This window comes from Sceloporus undulatus, chromosome 8, assembly GCF_019175285.1.
Source record: "Sceloporus undulatus isolate JIND9_A2432 ecotype Alabama chromosome 8, SceUnd_v1.1, whole genome shotgun sequence".
Lineage (NCBI taxonomy): Eukaryota > Metazoa > Chordata > Lepidosauria > Squamata > Phrynosomatidae > Sceloporus > Sceloporus undulatus.
The window spans coordinates 22,002,939-22,023,818 of record NC_056529.1 but is presented as its reverse complement, the minus strand read 5'-3'; the positions used below and the strand labels follow the sequence as shown (position 1 = coordinate 22,023,818).

Sequence of the window (20,880 nt, the reverse complement as noted above, 5' to 3'; positions counted from 1 at the left end):
CAGAACGCAGGGAGGAAGAGAGGCCCTGCCATCCCTTCGGCTTCACTTGCCCGGTGTTCGTCGCTCCTATTGGTCCGGGCTTTTCGTGAGTCGCCGTATACGTTCCGTCCGGAAACCGCAGCGGAGCGAGAAGGTTCCGGCGCAGCCATGGCGTCGGCTAGCCCTTCTTGCTCGGCCTCCTCGGCGCTGGAGCCCTCCGTGAAGCCGCTCCAGGGGGCCATGAAGCTGGCCAAGGGGGCCCTGGAGCTGGACGCCGGGGACAGGCCTCGGGTGAGGAAGAGGAAGGGTCGGGGGGCTCAGTTTGTGTCTGTGAACGTGTGAATGCAACTCCCGTGTCAGCTCCCGTGTCAGAGGACCCCCTTGGCCCCCCAAGCCTCTCCCTGTCCTCCATGAAGGGGGTTTTTTCCCATCTCTGGGTCCAAAGGGGGTCTCCAAAATTTTTCCTGGGGGGTGTTTTAAAAAATCATTAATAGTAATAATAATAATTTATTTTATTATTAATTAATTATTCATTTTATTTTATTAAACATTTTATTTCTAAAATAACATTATAACCTGCGTACGATGATATTTAAAAATGCCTTTTACATAACATCCCACATACAAGAAGTAGTAAATTGCGTTACTTGTCCAGTCTTTACTACCTCTATCTAAATCTTATTCATATCAAGCCATTTAATATTAACTAAACCAGTAATTTTTTAAAAATCCACACACACAAAATTATTAATATCTTCATTTATTTATTTATTATTATTATTATTATTATTGCCTTCCTTTCGTCACATACTATGCATAATTCCACAAAGGTATAATAATACTATTAATTTATCAGTTATTATTATTATTATTATTTAAAGAAACCAATTTTATTATTTTCCCTGTTTTAATAATTGTTTTTAACCATTGTCTGATAATTAAAAGTATAATTAAACATAAAAGGCTTCCTGATCTTCCTTCAGACCTTGTTCTTTGGAATATTGATTAAATTCACTCCATTTACATCATGGTTATGTTTCCCTTCTCACACAGTTTTTAGTACCAGGCCGTTGTAAACATTGCCCCAAACGGGAACATCTCTATCCGTAAGCCTTTTTGTAGCCATATCAACCTGTTTACTAGCCCTACAAGTCATACAGCCGATGCATGTAACAGTTCTGTATTTTCTTACTCATTTGCATCCTACAAATAGATTTGGAGACCCTCTTTTTCTAGGCAAAAAGGGGGTCAGCCACACTTTGGTCTTCATCCAAGGTGTACTTGGTCCAAGGGGTGCAAAGTGAAGGAAAGGCTCCCCAAAATGAGAACGATGGCTCCCTCAATCCAATGAAATTTCCCTCCTGGCCCTGAATCCATTGGACTTGTTGTTGTTGTTGTTGTTGTTGTTGTTGTTGTTGTTGTGTCCCCAAGCCATTTTGACTTATGGCTTGACCCTAAGATGAACCTATCAAGGGGTTTTCTTGGCAAGTTTCTTCAGGGGCTTCATGGAGTCATAGAGTTGGTGAAGAGACCCCAAGAAGGGCCCTGATCCAGTCCAACCCCCTTCTTCTGCCATGCAGGAACTCTCCATCAAAGCATCCCCATTGACAGATGGCCATCCAGCCTCTGTTCAAAGACCTCCAAAGAAGGAGACTCCACCACTCTCCGATGGAGCAATGTCTTCCACTGGCAAACAGCTTCTTCCTAATGTTTCAGTCATATATATTTGGGTTGCATCCCTCTTCATCTGATGCAGAATTAGTGAGCTGTTCTCCATGAAAGTGTTCATGCCAAGTAAAGCTATTGGCCTTAAAGGATGTCAAGCGTGTTCTTGCTGCTGTTTTATAGATACCCTTCCCCAGTATTCATAGAACCCTAGAGTTAGAAGAGACCCCAAGAAGGGCCCTGATCCAGTCCAACCCCCTTCTTCTGCCATACAGGAACTCTCCATCAAAGCATCCCCATTGACAGATGGCCATCCAGCCCCTGTTTAATGATCTCCAAAGAAGGAGACTTCATCACTTTCTGAGGGAGAGAGTTCCACCATCTAGATCTCACCATCGTGACGTCCCTCCTAATATTTAGGTGAAATCTCTTTTCCTGTAGCTTGCATCCATTGTTCTGAATCCTATTCTCTGGAGCAGCAGAAAACAAGCTTGCTCCATGCTCAACATGACACTCCTTCATATACTTAAGCAGGGCTATCATATCACCTCTTGACTGTCTCTTCTCCAGACTTGGTAAGACTTGTCTGAGTGGGTTTTTTCTTTGGTCTCTTTCTGGTTGGCAGGAAGCCTATGTGGAATACCTCAAGAGCATCAACTACATTTCCCAGGCCCTTTTGGACGAAGCCATGGCCGCCAAAGGTAAGTTGTGGTCCTCCTTTGGCAACCAGCTAAACTGGCCCTATGGCCCTGTGGCTGTTAAACCTTCAGGACCTGCACAAAATGCCCTGCTATGTGGGATGAAGAAAACATATATGTAGTGTTTTTTTATTGCTCCGCTCAGGACCAGAAGATGCTGTGTAAAGCAGGAGAGACCCTTCTTGTGTTCAACTCACTGTCAACGTTGACTTTTTGGCATTTGAATTTGTAAGCCTCCTTAGTTTCAGCCTTAGGGGGGAAAGTGGGGCATTGAGGGTATTGATATAAGTTAATTCTCTGAAGATACCGGCCACAGATGCTGGCAAAAATCAGGAATGAACTTCTAGAACGTGGCCACATAGCCCCCAAAACCCCCACAAAACTATACTCTCCTTAATCATCACGGTCAGGGTTTCTTTGGGCAATGGGATTCCCCAGAGAGCATAGCAGCCCTCCCACAGGAGAAAAACAAAAGCAGAAGTGTCTCTAAGCCCACTTTCTAATCATAATAATAATAATAATAATCCCCCAAGAAAATCACCCCGCCTCTAGTTTCATGGTCTTGTTATTGTATTTAATTCTTAATCTGATTTTATATTGGCTGACTGTTTAATTCTGTTTTAAGATTGGGAGGATAGGAGGGATAGGGGACTGTAATTTTAGGGTTTTATGTTTATATGTATTTTATTGTTACTGTTTATGCTGTGACCTGCCTTGATCCACTGGAAAAGGCAGGCTAAAATAAATTATTATTATTACTATTATTATTATTATTACATTTTGGAGCTGCGGCAAAAGTAGGTTTTTACTGGGAGAAATTTGGGGGCTGGGACACATGATTCTCCCCCTTCCCGGGGTGCCATTGAGACCCAAGAAGAGACGTGGGCCTTTGGCTTGCTTTCCCTACCCAGATGAGTTTCTTTCCTTCTTGGTGGCAGTTTCTCCTCCTTTTGCCGGAGGCAGCCTGGCTCAGACAAAACTGGTAGGATTTCACAACTGTAATAGATCCCGAGTTCCTGTGTTCTCTGAGAAGAGCCCTTGTTCAGTTGCCATTAGCTGAAAAGGCGTTCCCTGGGGCAGCAGTTTCTGTGCATCTCTGCTGAACAGTATTTGGAAAAGGGACCTGGAGCAGAGAATGGTTTTACTTTTGCCCTTGGAAAAACTCTGTTATACGGGAGATTATGGGAGACATGGTCCAAAACTAATCTTTACCTCCAGGCCTGTAGGTTTCCCCATCAAGGCCAGTAGGTTTGGCTTCAGCTTGCACTTGGACGGAGATACTACTCTCTCTTTCCCCTTCTCCTCTAGTGGATGGAAGTGACGTGATGCCAGACACTCCTAAGATGCTGAAGGTGGCTGAGCAATGCCTGGAAAGAGCCAAGAGCAGCATCACCAAAATTGGTGAGCATCCCTTGTTTGTTAGGTGCTCTTCTGTCCTGGGAACAGGGAGGATGGCCAGGTGGGGTACAGTTCATTCCTAGCTACTCTGCTGTCTGTCAAACCCCAGAAATGAGGCAGGGTTCAGTTATGCACACTCACGTTCCTATATAAGTACATATGCCCCAATACTAAGGGCAATAGAAAGGTAGGAGCATTCTTCACAGTGGCCATGGCAACCTTGGGAAAGTTATTTTTGGAGACTAAAACTTTCAGAACCTCAAAGAGAGCATTTTCTGGGAGACTTTTCAAAACATTTCGGATGTAAATGCTATACAGCAAGGGTCCATATCATGCCTCCTTCCATATCTTGGAATTGAATCTAAAGGAATCCACAGAAGAGACAGGAGAGACATCTCAAGATGGACAATGACAGTTGTTTTATTAATATATTAAAATATAATATAGTTGGCCTACACATTTAGTGAGGGTTATGACCCTTTCTTCAAAAGTAGAGAAATTGGAATATAAGCCTGCCTTTATTTTTAACCCAAGAGAACACTTTTCTAGGCATCTGTAGGTCCTCCTGTGCAACTCTGTGATTAATGTCTGCTAGAAGCTGACCATAGAATCGTGCTGCAGGATCTACAGATACCTGGAGAGCACCTAGTTTTTTGGTGGCAGGGGCAAATAATCAAATCCACAAATGCTTAACTTGCAAATGTGGAGGATCAACTGTATAGATTGGGTCTAATTTTCTTCTCGTCTGAAAAATGAGTCCTGTAACCCTGTGGAGTCTTGTCATTCCAGGCCATGCTTTATATGCATCCGCCTCCTCTGGATCATGAGTTTGGGCAAGCCAGTTCCCTTGACTAGGCAGACAGACATTGTCAGATGACCTGTTACTCTTTGACCACTGACAAACATTGTCCAGGAAGGGAGCTGGCTCCTTGCCACGATTCTTTTATAACCCTGTTCTTTGTTAGGAAGGTCGGCTTGCCCTGCAAACACCTTTGGGGACAAATCCAGGGGCACTGCAGACCGTCCTGACCCTGCAGCCAGCTCCATACAGGGACAAAGGGGACTCCATTTTGCTTGGTGCAGGAACTAGGGAGCCACAGTAGGGACACTGCTCAAGATGCTCAGAAGATGGTTTTGTTAGCCCAGAAGCACAATGTGTTTTGGCCTGTGTATGCTCTTCATAATGCTTAGAAAAGAGGGAGACCACATTACCTGTGTATTGATTCCATCAAGAAAGCCACAGCTGCTGCATGGAGTTTCTAAGACCTTGGAGTTCTCTCATTCATAGAGTTGCCATAAGTCAAAGTCCACTTGACAGTAAATAACAAGTACTTGTAAGGCCTTCTTCAACAGCTCTGTAAAACCATAGATTTTATGCAATTTAAATATAAAAATATGTATGAACTATAAATATGAATATAGGCTTCATAGCTATACTCCTGGTTTATCCACACTGCACAATTTATAGCACATTGATTCTCTTTTAAACAGCCATATATGCATTCTATGGAATCCTGGGGTTTTGTCAGGGGATTCTGGGGAGCTGCTGGGGATTATAAGAGCTGCAGTTTTTGATAAGTATTTCAGAATTCATTGTTAGAGAGCTATACTCTTGCAGAGACGTACCATACCAAAGAAGCTCTGTTAGATGAAGCCGGGGCAGTTAAAGTGTTACAACTGTGCAGTTTGGATGACCTCACTGCATCTCTTTCTCTCTTCTCTCTCCCTTCTCCTCTCCAGGGAAAGCAAAGACAAAACTGGCTGCAGAGAGAATTTTGGGGCCTGCTCCAGTCTCCCGACATCGCAGGGTCTTCTCAGATGAAGGTGGGAAGCTGTCGCCTTTCCTTCCTCCTGAGATGTTTCAAAAGCTGCAAATCACTGAAGTTCAGAGTGCCAAGAAGTGAGTAGTGTATTCTTTGGGTGGGGGGCAGTCAGTCTGCTCTGGGGCTTTGTATCATAGCCCATATAGGCTCCCCCCCCCCAAAAAAAAGCAGGCTCCTAACGACCCCAGTCTCCCCTTGAAAAGAAATCACTGGCCCAATTTTCTAGCTTTTTTTTTCTCTCCAAAAAACTTTGCAGAGCTCCCCCCACCTCACCTTCACCAAATGTGGATAAACACCTCCAGGCCCACACCGAAAACCCCCCAAAGCATCACTTTGGGAAAGGCTAGGGTGAAGGCATAGATATGAGGGCAGATTACGGGAGGATGCAGCCATTGCAGGGCTGGGGTGTTCAGAGGCTGGGAAATGGGCCTCTGTGCCCCATGCAGTTGGTCACCCCAAATGAGAAGGTATCCAAGGTGCTGAACTTTGGATCGCTTTTTACAGTTTAGACTAAAGTTCAGACTAGATTCCCAGCCCTGGTGACATGAGATTCCTAGCTGCCGTTGCTGCTGACACTGATTTGTGCCATGATGCCAGTGTGTGAGGGATGAGGTGGGGTGCAGCCCCTGTACAAAATACATTTCCTTCTTGTACAGGGAGCTCACCCCGCTGGAAGAAGCGTCGCTGCAGAACCAGAAGCTGAGGGCAACCTATGAGGCCCGCCTGGCCAGGCTCAACCCTAGCCAGGCCATGCAGAAGACATCCCTGGCAAGTGGGGTTTGGCTGGGAAAAGTGGGCTTTCCATGGTGGAAGGGCAGGGTGGGTGGGATGCAGGGACTGGGCACCTTACTTATATAGTATGCAGCAGATCTGAGAATACCCAGCATCACTTTTGGAAGCATAATGCCCAGAGTGCCCCAATCCATGTGTTTCTTTGGGAAAGAATATTCATTTAAAGGGGGATGCCTTGAGAGTGTTACTGCAGCTCCCATAATCCCCAGCAGTATGCCTGGGTGGGTGATTTGGGGGGCTGTATATCGAGAAAAGTAACTCTTTCAAGTCTGAATAGGAACCTCCAGGGCCATCCCTTTCTAGCCCTAAAACATGGGGCACATGTGGCATTGTGTAGCTTCTTTTCTGGGCAAACTCCTGAATCACCCATTCAGTTTGTTTCCTATAGTAAGATCAATACCCTAACAATCCGTGGCTGATTGGTTATTGTTAATTATTTAATTATTTGGTCATTTTAATAACTGATAATTTAATTGTATTTTATTATTACTGATGGGAGGATTAGGGAGGGGTAGGGTTAGAATGTTATAATATTGTATTGATATTGTATTTTATTGGTCTATTTTAATGTAAGCCGCTTCGATTGTTCAGAGGAGCGGGATAGATAGAAATATTATTATTATTATTATTATTATTATTATTATTATTATTATTATTATTATCTGTTACAACTTTGAAGAGAAGCCGAGGCCAGAGGTGTGCATCTTCTCTGTTTATGTTAAGCATTGGCTTGTATTTCTCACAGCAGTGGGGCAGTGCATCCATTTCAGGGATTCTGGCTAGCTTTAAAAGCACTCTCTGATTGCTGGACTCATATTGGGTTAAGATTTGACACCTTGGGACCCTCCTTTAAAACCTGAGTTAAACCGTAGTGGATTTTGAGCAGTTGCCTAAAGGCTGGCCTCTCTCCCACAGACCCTTTCCCTGCAGCGCCAAATGATGGAGAACTTGGTCATTGCCAAAGCAAGGGAAGAGACAGTATCCTTTTCTGATTCTTGTGGTGTGGCATGGTGCAGAAAAGATGCCCATGGTCCAGTCACACACACACTTCCTCAGTCTCTCGGTTTTGTTGGCCTGCTTCACAGGGTTGTTATGAGGATAAAAGGAGGAAAGGCATGTTGGCCATCCTGAGCTCATGGAAGACTAGGCAGAATATTCATGTAACTAATACATCTATTTATTATTTAATAAAGGCATTTATTTATCACGTCTTGACCCAAGATTATGCACATTAGGAAAAAAAAACCTTTAAAAACATTAAAGTGATAACTAAAAACCAGTTTAAACACTCCAGACCTCTCTTTGAAAATTAAATGGTATTGGAGTTCAAAAAGCAGCTTTCCCCCAACCCCTCCATCTCTGCTCCAAGAGACAGAAAGATAATAAAATCAATCCTTTCCTTCGTTCTCCTGTTTGAAAGCATCACAAAGGTGAGAAGCATCAACTGGTCTGGTCCTTTGGAGCCTTCCAAGGAGCCACAGCTTTGCTGCCAAAGTTCTCCCTTCAGTCTTAGTATCCCAGGGCTGTATCTAGGAGCATGGAGCTGCAGGGAAATGCTTTGCCTGCAAGACGTCTGGTCTAACCAGGATGACAATATATGTGTCCATGCATCTTCTGAGGCTCTCAAGATGTGGGAAGAATGTTGACAGACCAGAAGGCCTCCCAAGGAGACTTTCTGCACAGAGAGAAAGTAGATTGTGAAAGGAAGGGAAGGCTGGAGAAGGCACTTGCATGGTTTCACCTGTCAAAGGAAAAAAACTCTCTCTGACCCAAAGGTGCACTGAGGATTCCAGATGGACTTTGGAAGAGCAGTTAGCAAAAGCACTCTTTGTTGTTTTTAATTATCTTATTCATGCATTAGCTTCATGATTCCACTTTCCCCTCCAAAATGGAAAGATTTGGAGTGGCTCACAACAAAAATGCACCAAGTGCAATTAAAGACTGATAAATTCAGATATAAAGAGACAACTGGATTCCAAGCATTTTGTGAAACAAGGAAAAACGCACATTGAAATGCATCCAGGAGGAAGTGTAAGTACCAATACTGTTAAAAGTCCCTTCCTTAGCAGCCAGTTGTTGCCAGAGGTGTTACGGCAGCCATCTGCAGTTGAAAGGAGATTTGTCTTATTTTCTGGCCTGGAGTAACTCACCTGTATCTCAGTCACTACTTGTTTGGGTGTCCATGAAGTTGGACACCACGAAGTTGGCTGGAGACTGGGCTGGCCCTCCAAACCTCCCCCCCACCACACACAACACACAAAATTGTGGCTCCCTCCCCCCCTCAGCTGACCTGAGCCGTTGGAGTTTGCCCCGGATGCCTCTGTGTTTACCTGGAGCCTGTGACACCTTGTTGCCGAAAGAGCCTGACATCCTGATCACTTCTGTGGCTGTGGCCTCTTGGTTGGGCCGCGTGCGGAGATGGGGGGCAGTATGGTGGCCGTCAGGACCTTAACTCAGCTGCGCCCCAGCTCCAGCGGAAGATGGAGGAACGCCGTCTGCGGCTGCAAGAAGCTGCCAACAGGCAAGTAAGCTCTGCCTTGGCAGGAGTTGTGGGTTTGGGTTCATTTGCACCCCTTGGTCTCCTGACCCTACAGGCCCCATGGCTCGGGGGAGAGGAAGGGTTAGCCCACTAGCCCTAGCTGGGGACTTTCATGTCCCCAAGTGTTAGATTTTGCTCCAGGTTTTCATCCAAAATATTTTAATGCTAAGCTTCAGTCCCATGGATGGCTTTCTTAAAGATCAAACTAAAAACTAGGTTTAGTAACCTCCTTCCCACACAAACACTCAGCAAGGCAGAAGAAGGAAGCATAAGGCACACTGCAGTCAGTGGCTTCTATGGCGGGTTGGGGGAAGGATAGTGAATCCGCTTTGGATCCTAGTCTGTAGTTTAAAAGACAAAGGTTTATCACCTGCAAGATATGTTCAATACCTTGATTAGTTTGTTTAGATTTCAGACTAGCCCCCGGCCCCATGTGCAAGTCCTCAGAAACTGCTGGCTGCCTGCACCTTCCCTAATCTCTGTGTGTTTCTGTGTGTTGTTTCATCACTCAGGAGGTTCTCCAGCAACGCAGTGCTGACTCCAGAAGAGCAGGAACAGAGAGCTATCTATGCAGCCATCTTGGAGTATGAGCAGGATCATGTAAGTGAAGGACTTGGGTGTGGGGGTTTGGATACCCCAAGAACGTGCGGCAGAGTTCTTGCACCAGGATTGTTCTTCCCAGTGATGCTGGCCCTTTCCTCTTGCCCTTTTCCCCACAGGACTGGCCGAGATCCTGGAAAATGCAGCTGAAGAAGAGCCCCAACGACCTCTCCCTGGTGCCCAAACTCATCTCCCACCTCCTCAGGTAAGGCACAGGTGGCTGGCACCTCACAGTCTTGTGATTTGCATTCTGAAGCAGAACAAGGATGCAGGGTTGGGACCAGGAGCAGGCTGAGGGGAAGGGAGGAGATGTGCTCCCGCTCAGCAACACCTTCTGCTGGACCTGTTGAAAGAGAGCAAGGAGCCACCTAGACCTGGGAGCTGGAGATCTCCTCACCTGACCTTGGCAGAGTTTCTTGAATTACAACCTTCAGAATCCCCAGCCACTTCCAGTTTACATTTTCCTCCCTCTTTTTGGGAGGAGAGGGGCAAGTCTAGCCCTCCACCAGACTGTGGGTACTGGAATCACCAGAGGGCTGCCTTCCTCTCAAAGACCTGAGGTTCCCCACTCTTGTACTAAAGGGAAGAGGGAATTCTTCCACACCATGGTTCACCAGCTTGTCCTCTTTTCCTCTCCCTTCCTCCTCTCCTTCCAGCTTTCCTGAGCACCCCATCTGCCAGCTGCTGAAGAAACTCCAGTGTTCGGTCTACAGCCGGGTCTACCCGCTGGTGAGCCAGAGCGCAGCCGACTTCCGGGTGTCCAGGAAGGTCACTCGTGGCCTCTCGCTCTCCTCTTCACTGGACAGGGAGGCTTTCCTCTCCCCAGCCTCCGAGGGACGGAGGTTGCGGTCCTCCCAAAGCCTTCACTCCATGTTCTCCGTCCAGGAGAACAACAAGCTCAACCTCCGCCACAGCCTTTCCAGCACTCCTTTCATCGAGGACCAGACCTTGAGCGGACCAGAACAGAGTGGCCCTTTGAGGTTGGGTCTCCCGGAAGAAGAGGCTGCCCGTACCCTGCCTGACCGGGAGAGCTCCTTTGAGGACCTGGAGCAGTTCTTGTCTGCTTCTGAGAGGTGGCCTGTCCGCCCCTTGCGAGAGTCTCCCACCGGGAAGAAGGCCTCCCAGCAGGACCACCTCAAGGCCGCCGTGAAGGACATTCACAATTCTATTGGTGAGGGTCGCACGCTTTTAGCTTTATGGCACTGGTTGTAAAGTATTAGCCACCTTGATTCCCAATATGGGGGAAAGGTTGGGGTATAAACATACCAAACACACAACCTGTTGCCCTTTGGATGTGCTGGTTTATAACTCCCATCAGTCAGCAATGCAGACTGGGGATGATGAAAGTTGTCTCCCATAGCATCTGTGGAGAGCAAGGCAAAGTCTCCTGTCTTCTGGACACCAGAGGGCAGCCCTGCATCTCCATCTTTCTGTTTTTCTGTACAGTGTTTATGCAAGCTCTTTTTCATTTTTCTTGCAAAGCCTTCTTGCAAAGTATTTGCTAGATAAGAAGCCTGCCAGGACCTCCACTCCACTGGGCATCTTCCATTTAGTCCCCGATTCCTTCCTCACCTGTGGAAGGAAGGTGTAGGGAAAAATGGCTGTGTACCAACAAAGGTCTCTTTCACACAACACAATTGCAGCACTTTGATATCACTTTAACTGCCATGGCTGCATCCTGTGGAATCCTGGGATATGTAGTTTGGGGAGGCACTATTTGAGAATTCTAAACACTTCCTAAACTGCAAATCCCAGGACTCCGCAGGATGGGACTGTGGCAGTTAAAGTGGAATCAAAGGGCTAGAATTGTATTGTGTGAAAAAGACCCAAGAAACTACTTTATTTCCTAGGATGTAAGAGCTGGAAAATATCCCTAGAGGTCATCTGGTCTTAACACTGACAATGCCAGAATCCTCACCTAAAGCAGACCTGCCAGTGAACCATCCCATGGTTGAAGTTTTGACTAAAGTTTGACCCAAATGTTGATTTCCTTACCTTTCCTTCCTTCCCCCAAACTGGGTTCGTGGAAGAGGCCCAGGATGCCAACCGCTCTTGGCGTCTCTCTCAAGCCTTCAATCCTTTGTCTCCCCCAGACAGGCTGCTGTCCCTAACGCTGCTGGCTTTTGAAGGCCTCAACACAGCAGCTGCGAAGGACCAGTGCGTGGCGCGCCTAGAAGAAGCTTTCTTTGCACCGCTTTGGGCTCCGCTTGTGGCCGTGTACAGGTGAGTGTGTCTTGTCCTGGACAGCCAAAGTCCGGGTTGCCTAATTCCAGGGCTCTTCAAGATGTTACAGGGTTACAAAGGGTGGCTTCTTTTCAAGAAAAATGCTGCTCAGGGGACTAGGATCTTCACCAGTCTCAGGGCTTGGGCCCTCTTCTCTGCTCCTTGGGGCGAGGGAGAAGAATATCAGCTCTGAGTCTCCCTTATTCCAAAATCTGAAATGCACCAAAATCATGGGTGGTTGAGTTAGTGATACCTTTGCTTTCTGAGGGCCTTTGTTTTGTGCACAAAAAGTTCTTGGAAATATTGTGTATAAAATTACCTTCAGGCTGTGGATATTAGGTACATATGAAACATAAATCAGTTTCATGTTTAGGCTTGGCTCCCATCTCCAAGATAGCGCATTATGTGTATAGAAATATTCCAAAATCTGAAAAAATCCATAATCCAAAACTACTTTTGATCACAAGCATTTCGGATAAAGGAGACTCGCCCTGTATCTGTTTTCCTCATTTGTTAGACCTAGTCTTTTTAAAACTTTGATGGCTTATTCTGTGGAAACCTGGTGGATGCTTAATGTAGCCTAGCCACCTTTCTTCCTGTGCCATCACAACGGATTCTCTCTAAGTCTCAGATTTTCGCCCCCAAATCTTAGGGGTTTGGATAATCCTGTCTTGACAACTCTGCAGGAGGATAATCTGGCCCTGGATCTCCTCATAAAGGCATTATCTATGTAACGAACATGTCCCTGCTCCAGCTGGGCCCATGGAGCTCTGGGAAGGAAAATGTCCATGCCTGCTGCTGCGTTTTTCCAATTCTTCAGTCTTTCCCCTCTTCCTTGACTCTCTTTGTTTCTGCCCCATGGTGCATTTAGGAACGTCTACAAAACTCGGGAAGCAGCTCTTTCCAGGAGCATGGAGCTACACAGGAACATCCCCCCTTCGGACCTCGGCATCTCCTCCAAACTCCTGGCCCAGGGTAGCTCGGCCAAGCGCCCCGGGTCCTACCCCTACAGCGCTGCCGTCCAGGAGCTGATGCTCATTCCTCTTGGCAGCTGCCCCCAGAAGAAACTGGAGTGCATTGGTGAGGCAGAGGGCAGGTTGGGAGCCTTGGGGTGAGAAGGACGTGGGGCTACCAGCCATCTTGCAGCAAATCTTGGGAGCAAGAGCATTGTGCCATGGGGGGTGGAGGGCCACATCCCAGTTCTGGTGGGCCACGGCAAAAGTAGGGGAGCCAAAGTATGAGCATTATTTGGCTGAAAGGTCTTATTGCCTATAAGGAGAGGGGTTTGAAACTTCTACATGAGGGGGAGCATGCAGAAAAGCTCGGAAACTGTCATGGGAAAGGAGCTGTGGCTATTGGAAGCAGGGCTGTGGAATCAGTACATCAGACCTCTTGTTCTACTCTTTGGTTCTTCATCCATGGCAAACGTATGTTACAGCCGGCCCTCCACATCCACAGATTCAGCTGCCCACAGCTTGAAAATATTTTTAAAAATACAAATTCCAAAAAGCAAACCTTGGCTTTGTTACTTTATATAAGAGGCACCATTTAATTATGCCATTGTATTTAATGAGACTTGAGCATCCATGGAATTTAGTATCCATGGGGCGTCCTGGAACCAAACCCCAGCGGATATCAAAGACCTACTGTAATTAATAGTCAGCCCTCCGTATCCACTCTGTTCTACCGACTCCACCCAAAGTTGTTTCCGAATCTGACTCCACAGCCCCGATTTTAAAAAACCCACAGGGGCCCCATTTACAGGAGACAGTGAAGCTGGATTCAGCCCTAGGTCCTATTTTTCTGCATCCATGCTCCCTCTGTGTGTGTGTATGTTGCTCATCTCCTCTTCTTCCTTTTTCTGCCCTGCAGTGCGGACTTTGCGCATCATCTGCGAGTGTGCAGAGGAATACTGTGGGAGTAGCGAGGGCAAGTCCCAGCCAGCGGCCGCAGCCATGTGAGTAGCATGACCCAAGGCCTGGCAAATGGTGGCTCCACATGAAGGTGGGAGAGACTCACTCTCTGGTTGGTACATGGGCTATGAGAGGGCTCTGCCCCACATTTCTATCCCAGGTCCCATGAGGAATGGTTGCGGGAGTTGGGTATGTTTAGCCTTGATAAGATTGAGAGGAGGTGTGGTAGCCATCTTCAGATATCTTAAGGTATAGTAACCACCTTTATCAATTTGAAAATTAGGAAGATAGATAATTCAAATATAGAAGGAAGGAGATTCTGACTAACTGCTTGGACAGGGGTGGTCAACTAAGGGAGAGGCAATTCCCACCCCAATTCCCACCCTCAACACATCTGTAGGCTGCACCTTGCCACAGCAAGCCTAAATACCTCTTCTCCCTTGTGTGACAGAAGGCAAACCCACAGAAGCCCCACATGAACCCATTGGATCATGCTTACTGGCCCCAGGCCCTCCGGCGCACAAACACACAATTGGCAAAAGAGGGGAGGCGTACCGGCTTTGACAGGATCCCTTGTGACAGCGAGGGGACCCCCTGCCAGGCTGGGCCAGAGTGCCGGCTCTCCGCGTCTGACTCTTTGAGGGTCTTGCCTGTTCAGGCGCTGGGGATCTGTCACAGAGACTTAGCCGGTCGGTAGCAGAAAGGGTTGGCGGAGGAAGAGGAGAGCGGAGATGGCGCCCCTGCCAGCCAGCAGGGAGTGGGGGGCTGTCAAAGGAATTAGGCTGGTTGAGGCAAGACAGGAATGTCACTGCAGGGCTGGGGCCTGTGGCAAGGCAAGGCAGCAGTGCCCTGAATTTGGAGAGGCAAAGCTCCTGCCCATGGGAGGCTGAGGGATTTGGGTGCGGAAGGAGATTGAGCAAGTGGCATTCCCCTTCTGGACTGTTTCTTTTAGTCTCTTTCTGCACGCCAAGGCCGGGAGATCTTGGTTTGCCATTCCCTCCCTCCTGTCTGCCTGGCATCAGAATCCCTGCCTTGGACTGCTGGGTTTTGAGGGGTTTTGGGGTGGATGAGGAGAGAGGGAAGGGGCTTAGCATCTGGGCAACAAGTGGCTGCCCTGCCTCTGGGAATGCCAAGCAGAGAGAGCATGGCCTAAGAGGATTCCTTATAAGCATGCAGTGGTTCCCTTGCACTTTCTTGAGCAATGGGGCAGGTTTGCTCAGGTCTCCCCTCCTCTCCTTCTTGCTAACTTCCACCCCATGCCTTTGCCCATGTCGCCTTTTACTCTTGATCCATGCCAAGGGGAGTGCCAAGCTAAAAGCAAGGGAACTTTCCCTGCAGAAAGAAAGGCAGAGCAATTTCAGCTGCCTTCCCCATATCATTGGCCTTGCAGTCTAGGGATTCTGGGAGCTGTAATCCAAAAAAGGTAGCTTTTTCAAGAGGTAACCATGGTGATGCCTTCCTCCTGCTCCTGCTCCTTGTAGCGGTGCTGACGACCTCCTTCCCATCCTGTCCTACGTGGTCCTGAAGAGCAACCTTCCCCAGCTGGTCTCGGAGTGTGCTGCTTTGGAGGAATTCATCCACGAAGGGTAGGTGCGGGGCCTTTCTTGCACAGCCTCTCTGGAGGCACAACTACAGGTAGACCTCAGTTAACAAAGTCAATCTCTTCCTGGGCATTACTTCTTTAACCAAAAATATTGATCCTAGAGGCAGAAATAACAGGGAAAGTATAGTGACAAGTGCCTTCTTGTTACATGCCTTCAAGTTGTTTCCGATGTATACTGACCCTATCATGGGGTATTCCTGGAGTTTTCTACCATTGCCTTCCTCTGAGGCTGAGAGAGTGCAGGTTGCCCAAGGTCACCCAGTGGGTTTTGATGGCTGAGCGAGGATTTGAACCCTGGTTTCTATAGAGTCATAGTCCAGAGCTCCAAACTACTAGGCCACACTGGCTCTATGGATAAGTACCTAGACTGCAAGAAAGTTCAACATGTTTCAGAAAACTTTTTATTCACAACAAACAATATGCTCACATGAAATGAAACAACCAGGTTAGGTAAGCCTTGCATCACTCAGCAAAGATATTTTGAACCCTTGTAGGGTCAATTTGAAGGCTTCTTCCAAAATGCATCTGTGGATGACCTTTTCTTTTAAGGGTTTGAGGGCAGATGCTCAAGATCATATGGAGAGCTCACCGCAGAGGCAGGATGAGGATCTGTGGTGTTTTAGGTTTTTAGGTGCAAATTTTTGACAAAGGCAGCAACAACTACAAGGAGCTGCTTTTCTGTCCTCTCTGATGCTTCCATTTAGCCCGACTGCTTTGTGACGACATTGAAGTCATTGCAGCTTCTGCATTAGGAACATTTTGAGACTCTGTCATTGAAGGATCAAACAGTTAGGCTGACTTCTTGGCCTTCAGCTTTGATGGGTTCATTATATCCCTTCCTGCTTTCATTGGGTATCCAGCTGGGGGCCTTCGGTTGAGGGCCTCTCGCCCGTCCGCCCACCCTCCCAGTTCTGTCTGCCTGCCTTGGTCCGTGGGGTGCGAGCCCCACTGCTTCCATCACTACCGTCTCGGGCTGTCAGCTCCATTTATACACGGCCTGCTAACTGCCGAGCCGAAGCAAGACGTGGTCAGCATGTGGGCAAGATGTAATCCAACAGGACACTTGTGTGGGGACAGCGCTCAGGCTCTGGAAGGGACCAGCGTTTCCTTTGCTGCAAGTAGGGAGGAAAGAGTATTCATTGATACTCGTTTCCCGGCTGATAAAAAGTGTTTCCTCACACTTGAGAAGCCTTTTTGGGAAGAATAACACAGTGGAGAGAATTCTGTGCAGTCTTCACCTTGTATTCACATGTCCGGTCATCTTTAGGGAAATTATTCTGAGTGGAAATACATGGATGGGGAGCGTTTTTGTATAAGAATTGTGGAGGAGGGTTGCATTAAAAGGCACCGTTTTCAGACAGCCGTATGTAATTTTTTTGTGTTCAGGATTGTGGTTTTTCATGCAAGGTGTTATTAAACCTAGCAAACATTAATCTTACACAAAAGAGATATAGCCAGATGGCTTTTTGTGCAAGATTGCTGTTTTAAACAGCAATTTTGCAAAACTAATCCGTGGGTCATATAGGTTATAACCAGCACTTTAAATTGTGCCTCTGAACAGAGTGGCAGCCGGTTGGAGCTCTTGGACAAGAGAACTGTACATTCCCTATTATTATTATTATTATTATTATTATTATTATTATTATTATTAGGGAAGAGTCACGTATTTAAGCTAGAGAGAAAAAGCATAATGAGACAAAACCAGGAAAGAATAGAATAAAAAAGTGGAGGCTGCAAAAAGAGAAGTATCAGAGAGGAAGTATTCTGCTCTGTTTTCAGTCATGTCTTCTTTGACACTATTGTGTCACCCCTGAAGGGAGTTAAAGCTTTTCTGGCTGTTCCTGTTTCTTATCTGATTGTCTTTGCTTTCTCCTGTCTTCTGTCTTGAGAGGCAGAGGATGGAGACAAAGGCCATTGAGTTCAGCCATCACTCCACTTATTTGCACACTCCCTTCCTGTGACTTTGCTGCCAGCAAAGGTCAGCTAGTGAGTTTCCACAGCTGAGCAGGGATTTGAATCTTGGTCTCACGAAGGCCTAGTGTCTAATGTCCAAACCACTGCACCACGCTGGCTCTGGCAGTAAATAATAAGGATGTTTCTTCCTTATTGTCAAGTGTGTGAAATGATTTCATACTGTCGTAAATGAATGGCTTGATATTTCATTGTTTGCCTGTTTTGTGTGTGTGTGCACTAATAGAACTGTTGGTGTGTTTTAAAAGCTTTTTGTAATGGTCTGCCATTTAGTTGTGTCTTGTTTTAACCTTCTTGGCTCATGTGTGAGAAGGAAGATGGTAAATGAATGGAGATGTCCCATGCTGATGTTGCAGCTGCCAGCCTTGGAGCTTTTCAATCCAAGAGCATCCTCTCAAGAGTCGCCTGCCCACTGTCTCTCTTTGGGGTGACAATGCCAAAGGGGACACCCCCACCCCATTTCTTTTCTTTGTCTCTATCTCTTTCCCTCCTTTCTTTGCAGATACCTGATAGGAGAGGAGGGCTATTGCTTGACGTCGCTACAGAGCGCCATCTCCTACGTGGAATCCCTCCACCGTCCTGTCCTGGAGAAGTAGCCGAGACCTTCCCCTCGCCCTGCTCAGGTTGCCCAATGGACTGCCATTGCTCCCCGTCTCCTCCACGCTGTCTCCCTTCTGCCTCGCTGCTCCCATGCAACAGATGGAGGCAGATGTTTGCCGTAGGGTAAACCTCGCCACCGCCACTCCCATGCATCTTGAACTGAAACTTGCTGACACAGCCACTGATCTCTCCCTCCTTCCTTCCCATCCCTAGACTTTGTGCAATATTTGGGGAAGGAGGGGGGGACTGCCTTGCAGCCCTTGTGTTAACCAGAAAACCCCTTGCAAGTCTACCCACTCTGCCCCCAACTTAAGCGTAGCAGGGTGAGGCTGGTTTTTGCAGTTTGGGCTCCAAGGTGTGCGTCGTCTAAACCCGTCTTTGCTGCTGAGTCCTTGCCGTCTGTCACTTCTGCACCACTGAGCATGAAGCAGAAGGGGTAGAGAAGCGGAAGGGCTGGAGCCATTTCGTCTTCCCCGCTTCACTTAGGGGGGGGATCTGTAGCCTCTTCCCTCTTGCACGATCCCCACTGCTGCCATCACATCCACTGGAAAACAAGCAGCCGTTACTGTCCTTCCCTTGCAACCTTGTTCTTAGTGAGCCTTGACCAGAGAGCAGTTCAGGGATAGGACTTGGGGGGCAGCTGACCCCAGGGTCTCCTGGCATGCCCCCTTTCCTCCTCTGCATGAGCCCTCTCCCCTTGCGTTGCTGCTTCACTACACGGGTCTCCTGCTCTTGCTGCTGGGTGGGATTGTCCCCTCTTTGGCTCAGGACCTGGTGTTTTGACTGTCAGGAAAGGGAGGGAACTGTAGTGTGTACACATTTGAGTGTGCGCATGTGTACATGTTCTGCACCGGATAAAGAAATAAGAGCCTTGACCAGTGGACTGTGTGTCCACTCCCCACTCCATCCTGGTGTCCTCACTGTAAGTTTTAGAGCCCATTTGCAAAAAAAAACCCCAATTGAAGCAAACTCCAAAGGCTAACGGTGAATGAAGGGACCTAGAAATGAAGGGAAAAGTGTGTGTGTGTGAGAGAGAGAGAGAGAGAGAGAGAGAGAATTGAGAATGCTCAGAATTTATATAGTTTACTGAAAATTAAAATTGCCATTGGAGCCAGAGAGGAGAAGCCAAGCTGTGCATTATTGATAGGAAGGTCTGTAGTTGGATTTGCACAAAGCTGGCAGGTCTGCCTTGGAGGCACGGTTGAGCTGGATTTGATCCAACTGGATTTGATTTGAATCTCAGCTTTAAAAAGGAGTATGAGGTATGAGATGCCTCTGGAGCCTGCCTGGGACCAAGTGGGTCCTGACCTCCCTTCCAGCTTGGAGGAGGCTTCTGTTAAGACGATGAGCACTGAAATAATTTACAGAGCGTCCATTCAGATCTGCTACTGCAGTTAGCACTTGGTACTGCCTTCTCCTGAAATGTGCTCCTTTGTGTCTGACCATCTGTTGACCCTTGGGACCTGTTAAAATACTTGTGGTTCCATCCGCTCTCCGGCTTCACTCCTGCGGGCCTTCTGTAATAAATACCTTTGTTTTTTGCCTGCTCGCCAACTTTGTCATTCTTTGAATGGTATGATGCAATTGTTGGAATGATGCAGTGGTGCAGTTGTTTTGGGGGGGGGGATGATGGGATTGTTGGAAGGACATACATGCCCTTCTCTGCTTTTCTTACCCCCTTCCCAGTTGGCCTCACATTCAGGGTCTGTTTGCTGGACAGAAGCAAATTTTATCTCACTTAACAGTGTGATGCAGCGGCTAAAAAATGGCCAATATGATCCTACGTAAGCTATCCTAGTAAGATCTGTATAGTACAAAATCGCACGCAGACTGGTTGACTCCAATAATGGGATGAACAACTGGAGAGAGCAGATGGGAAGAATAGAAAAACACACCACATAGCATTTAAGGTTTATTAAATATATGAAAATGTTTATTAAAAGCTGCAGGAGACTATGACAATTGCCCCAAAGCAGGAACCGTGTTATGGCAAGGACATGCAAAGCTGTTGGCATCTGGAAAGGCCCTTCTTTTTGAGCCAAATGGGCCACAGGCCATTCCCAAGGGCACAGCCCCTCTTCTGTACAGCCACTAAAGGTATGGGAACCCCTTTTAGATTTACCTCTGGTCACTGCTTGACCGTCTTCCTCTGTCCACTAAATGGCCATGGTGGGAGGCAGCACCAAATGAGAAGGGTAAGCGTACAAGGAGAGAGGAGAAAGTGAACTTGCACCAGGATCTGGGCCCTTATCTAGCATTCCTGTGTTTGACCCATACTGCAAAGAGATGGCCCCATTAGTGGCCTCGTGAAAGGATCCATCTTCCACTAGTCCAGCATAAGGATCTGACTAAGGTAAGATGCCCCCGGCCCACCCCTTGGCAACCTACCTCAAGGCAACATGAAGCCCCCTTTCCCTACCTAGCTTGAGAGAGCCCACAGAGGATCAGGACAAGAGGGGTCAATGGAAGGGAAGGGTCACAGCTGGTGGATCCTCAGATCTTCCCCTCCAGCGCCAGGGTCTTCAGGTCGGCTGGAGAGACGGCGCTCAGCACCGTGTGGGAGACGGCTCTCTTCTCCACCAAGGAGGCCACTGCTTTGCCCACCTCCAAGTGGCTCACGTAGCCTGGGCCCAGGCGCTCCGGAGTGGTCACCCCCATGTTGATCTTCACCTGTGGAAGCAAGGAAGGTGAGTTGGCATAGGGGCATGGGAGAAAGGGCAGGTCCCCAGCCACACCAAGCATCCCTTGGCTGGAAATCTGGAGTGTACTCCTGACAAGGGCTTGTTGTTGTTGTTAACTGTGGCTGGAATCCTGTTTGTGATTTACGCATACAGTGGGCCCTAGGTATCCACTGCAGTTTGGTTCCAGGATTACTTGTGGATACCAAAATCTGTGGATACTCAAGTCCCATTCAATGCAATGCCACAGTAAAATCGTGTTCCTTCTATAAAATGGCAAAATCAAGGTCTGCTTTTTGGGGTGTGTGTGTGTGTGTGTGTGTGTGTGTGTGTGTGTGTGTGTGTATATATATATATATATATATATATATATATATATATATATATATATATATATA

At 47.4% G+C, this 20,880-nt stretch overlaps 2 protein-coding genes across 3 annotated transcripts in view; one reads left to right on the top strand and one right to left on the bottom strand.

The window, feature by feature from the left end:
- Positions 1 to 132: 132 nt before the first annotated feature.
- Positions 133 to 19,353, top strand: VPS9D1 (VPS9 domain containing 1). 2 transcript variants are annotated; one of them, XM_042438552.1, is made up of 15 exons: positions 133 to 270; positions 2,270 to 2,345; positions 3,651 to 3,743; positions 5,481 to 5,640; positions 6,220 to 6,331; positions 7,271 to 7,333; positions 8,824 to 8,876; positions 9,407 to 9,494; positions 9,614 to 9,699; positions 10,151 to 10,665; positions 11,588 to 11,717; positions 12,589 to 12,797; positions 13,590 to 13,674; positions 15,112 to 15,216; positions 17,707 to 19,353. In XM_042438552.1, the coding sequence occupies exons 1-15, from the start codon at positions 148 to 150 to the stop codon at positions 17,798 to 17,800; spliced, it is 1,992 nt and encodes a 663-aa protein (XP_042294486.1). In that variant the 5' UTR covers positions 133 to 147; the 3' UTR covers positions 17,801 to 19,353. The 2 variants fall into 2 exon arrangements, with proteins under 2 accessions (XP_042294486.1, XP_042294487.1); XM_042438553.1 differs by lacking the exon at positions 133 to 270 and adding an exon at positions 1,942 to 2,064.
- A 355-nt stretch (positions 19,354 to 19,708) lies between these two features.
- The window catches only part of LOC121914958, a 7,544-nt gene continuing 6,372 nt past the window's right edge, over positions 19,709 to 20,880 (bottom strand). Inside the window, exon 7 of the mRNA XM_042438785.1 lies at positions 19,709 to 20,474. Within this exon, the coding sequence (XP_042294719.1) occupies positions 20,298 to 20,474 (177 nt within the window). The 3' untranslated portion in view covers positions 19,709 to 20,297. The remainder of the gene's footprint in view (positions 20,475 to 20,880) is intronic.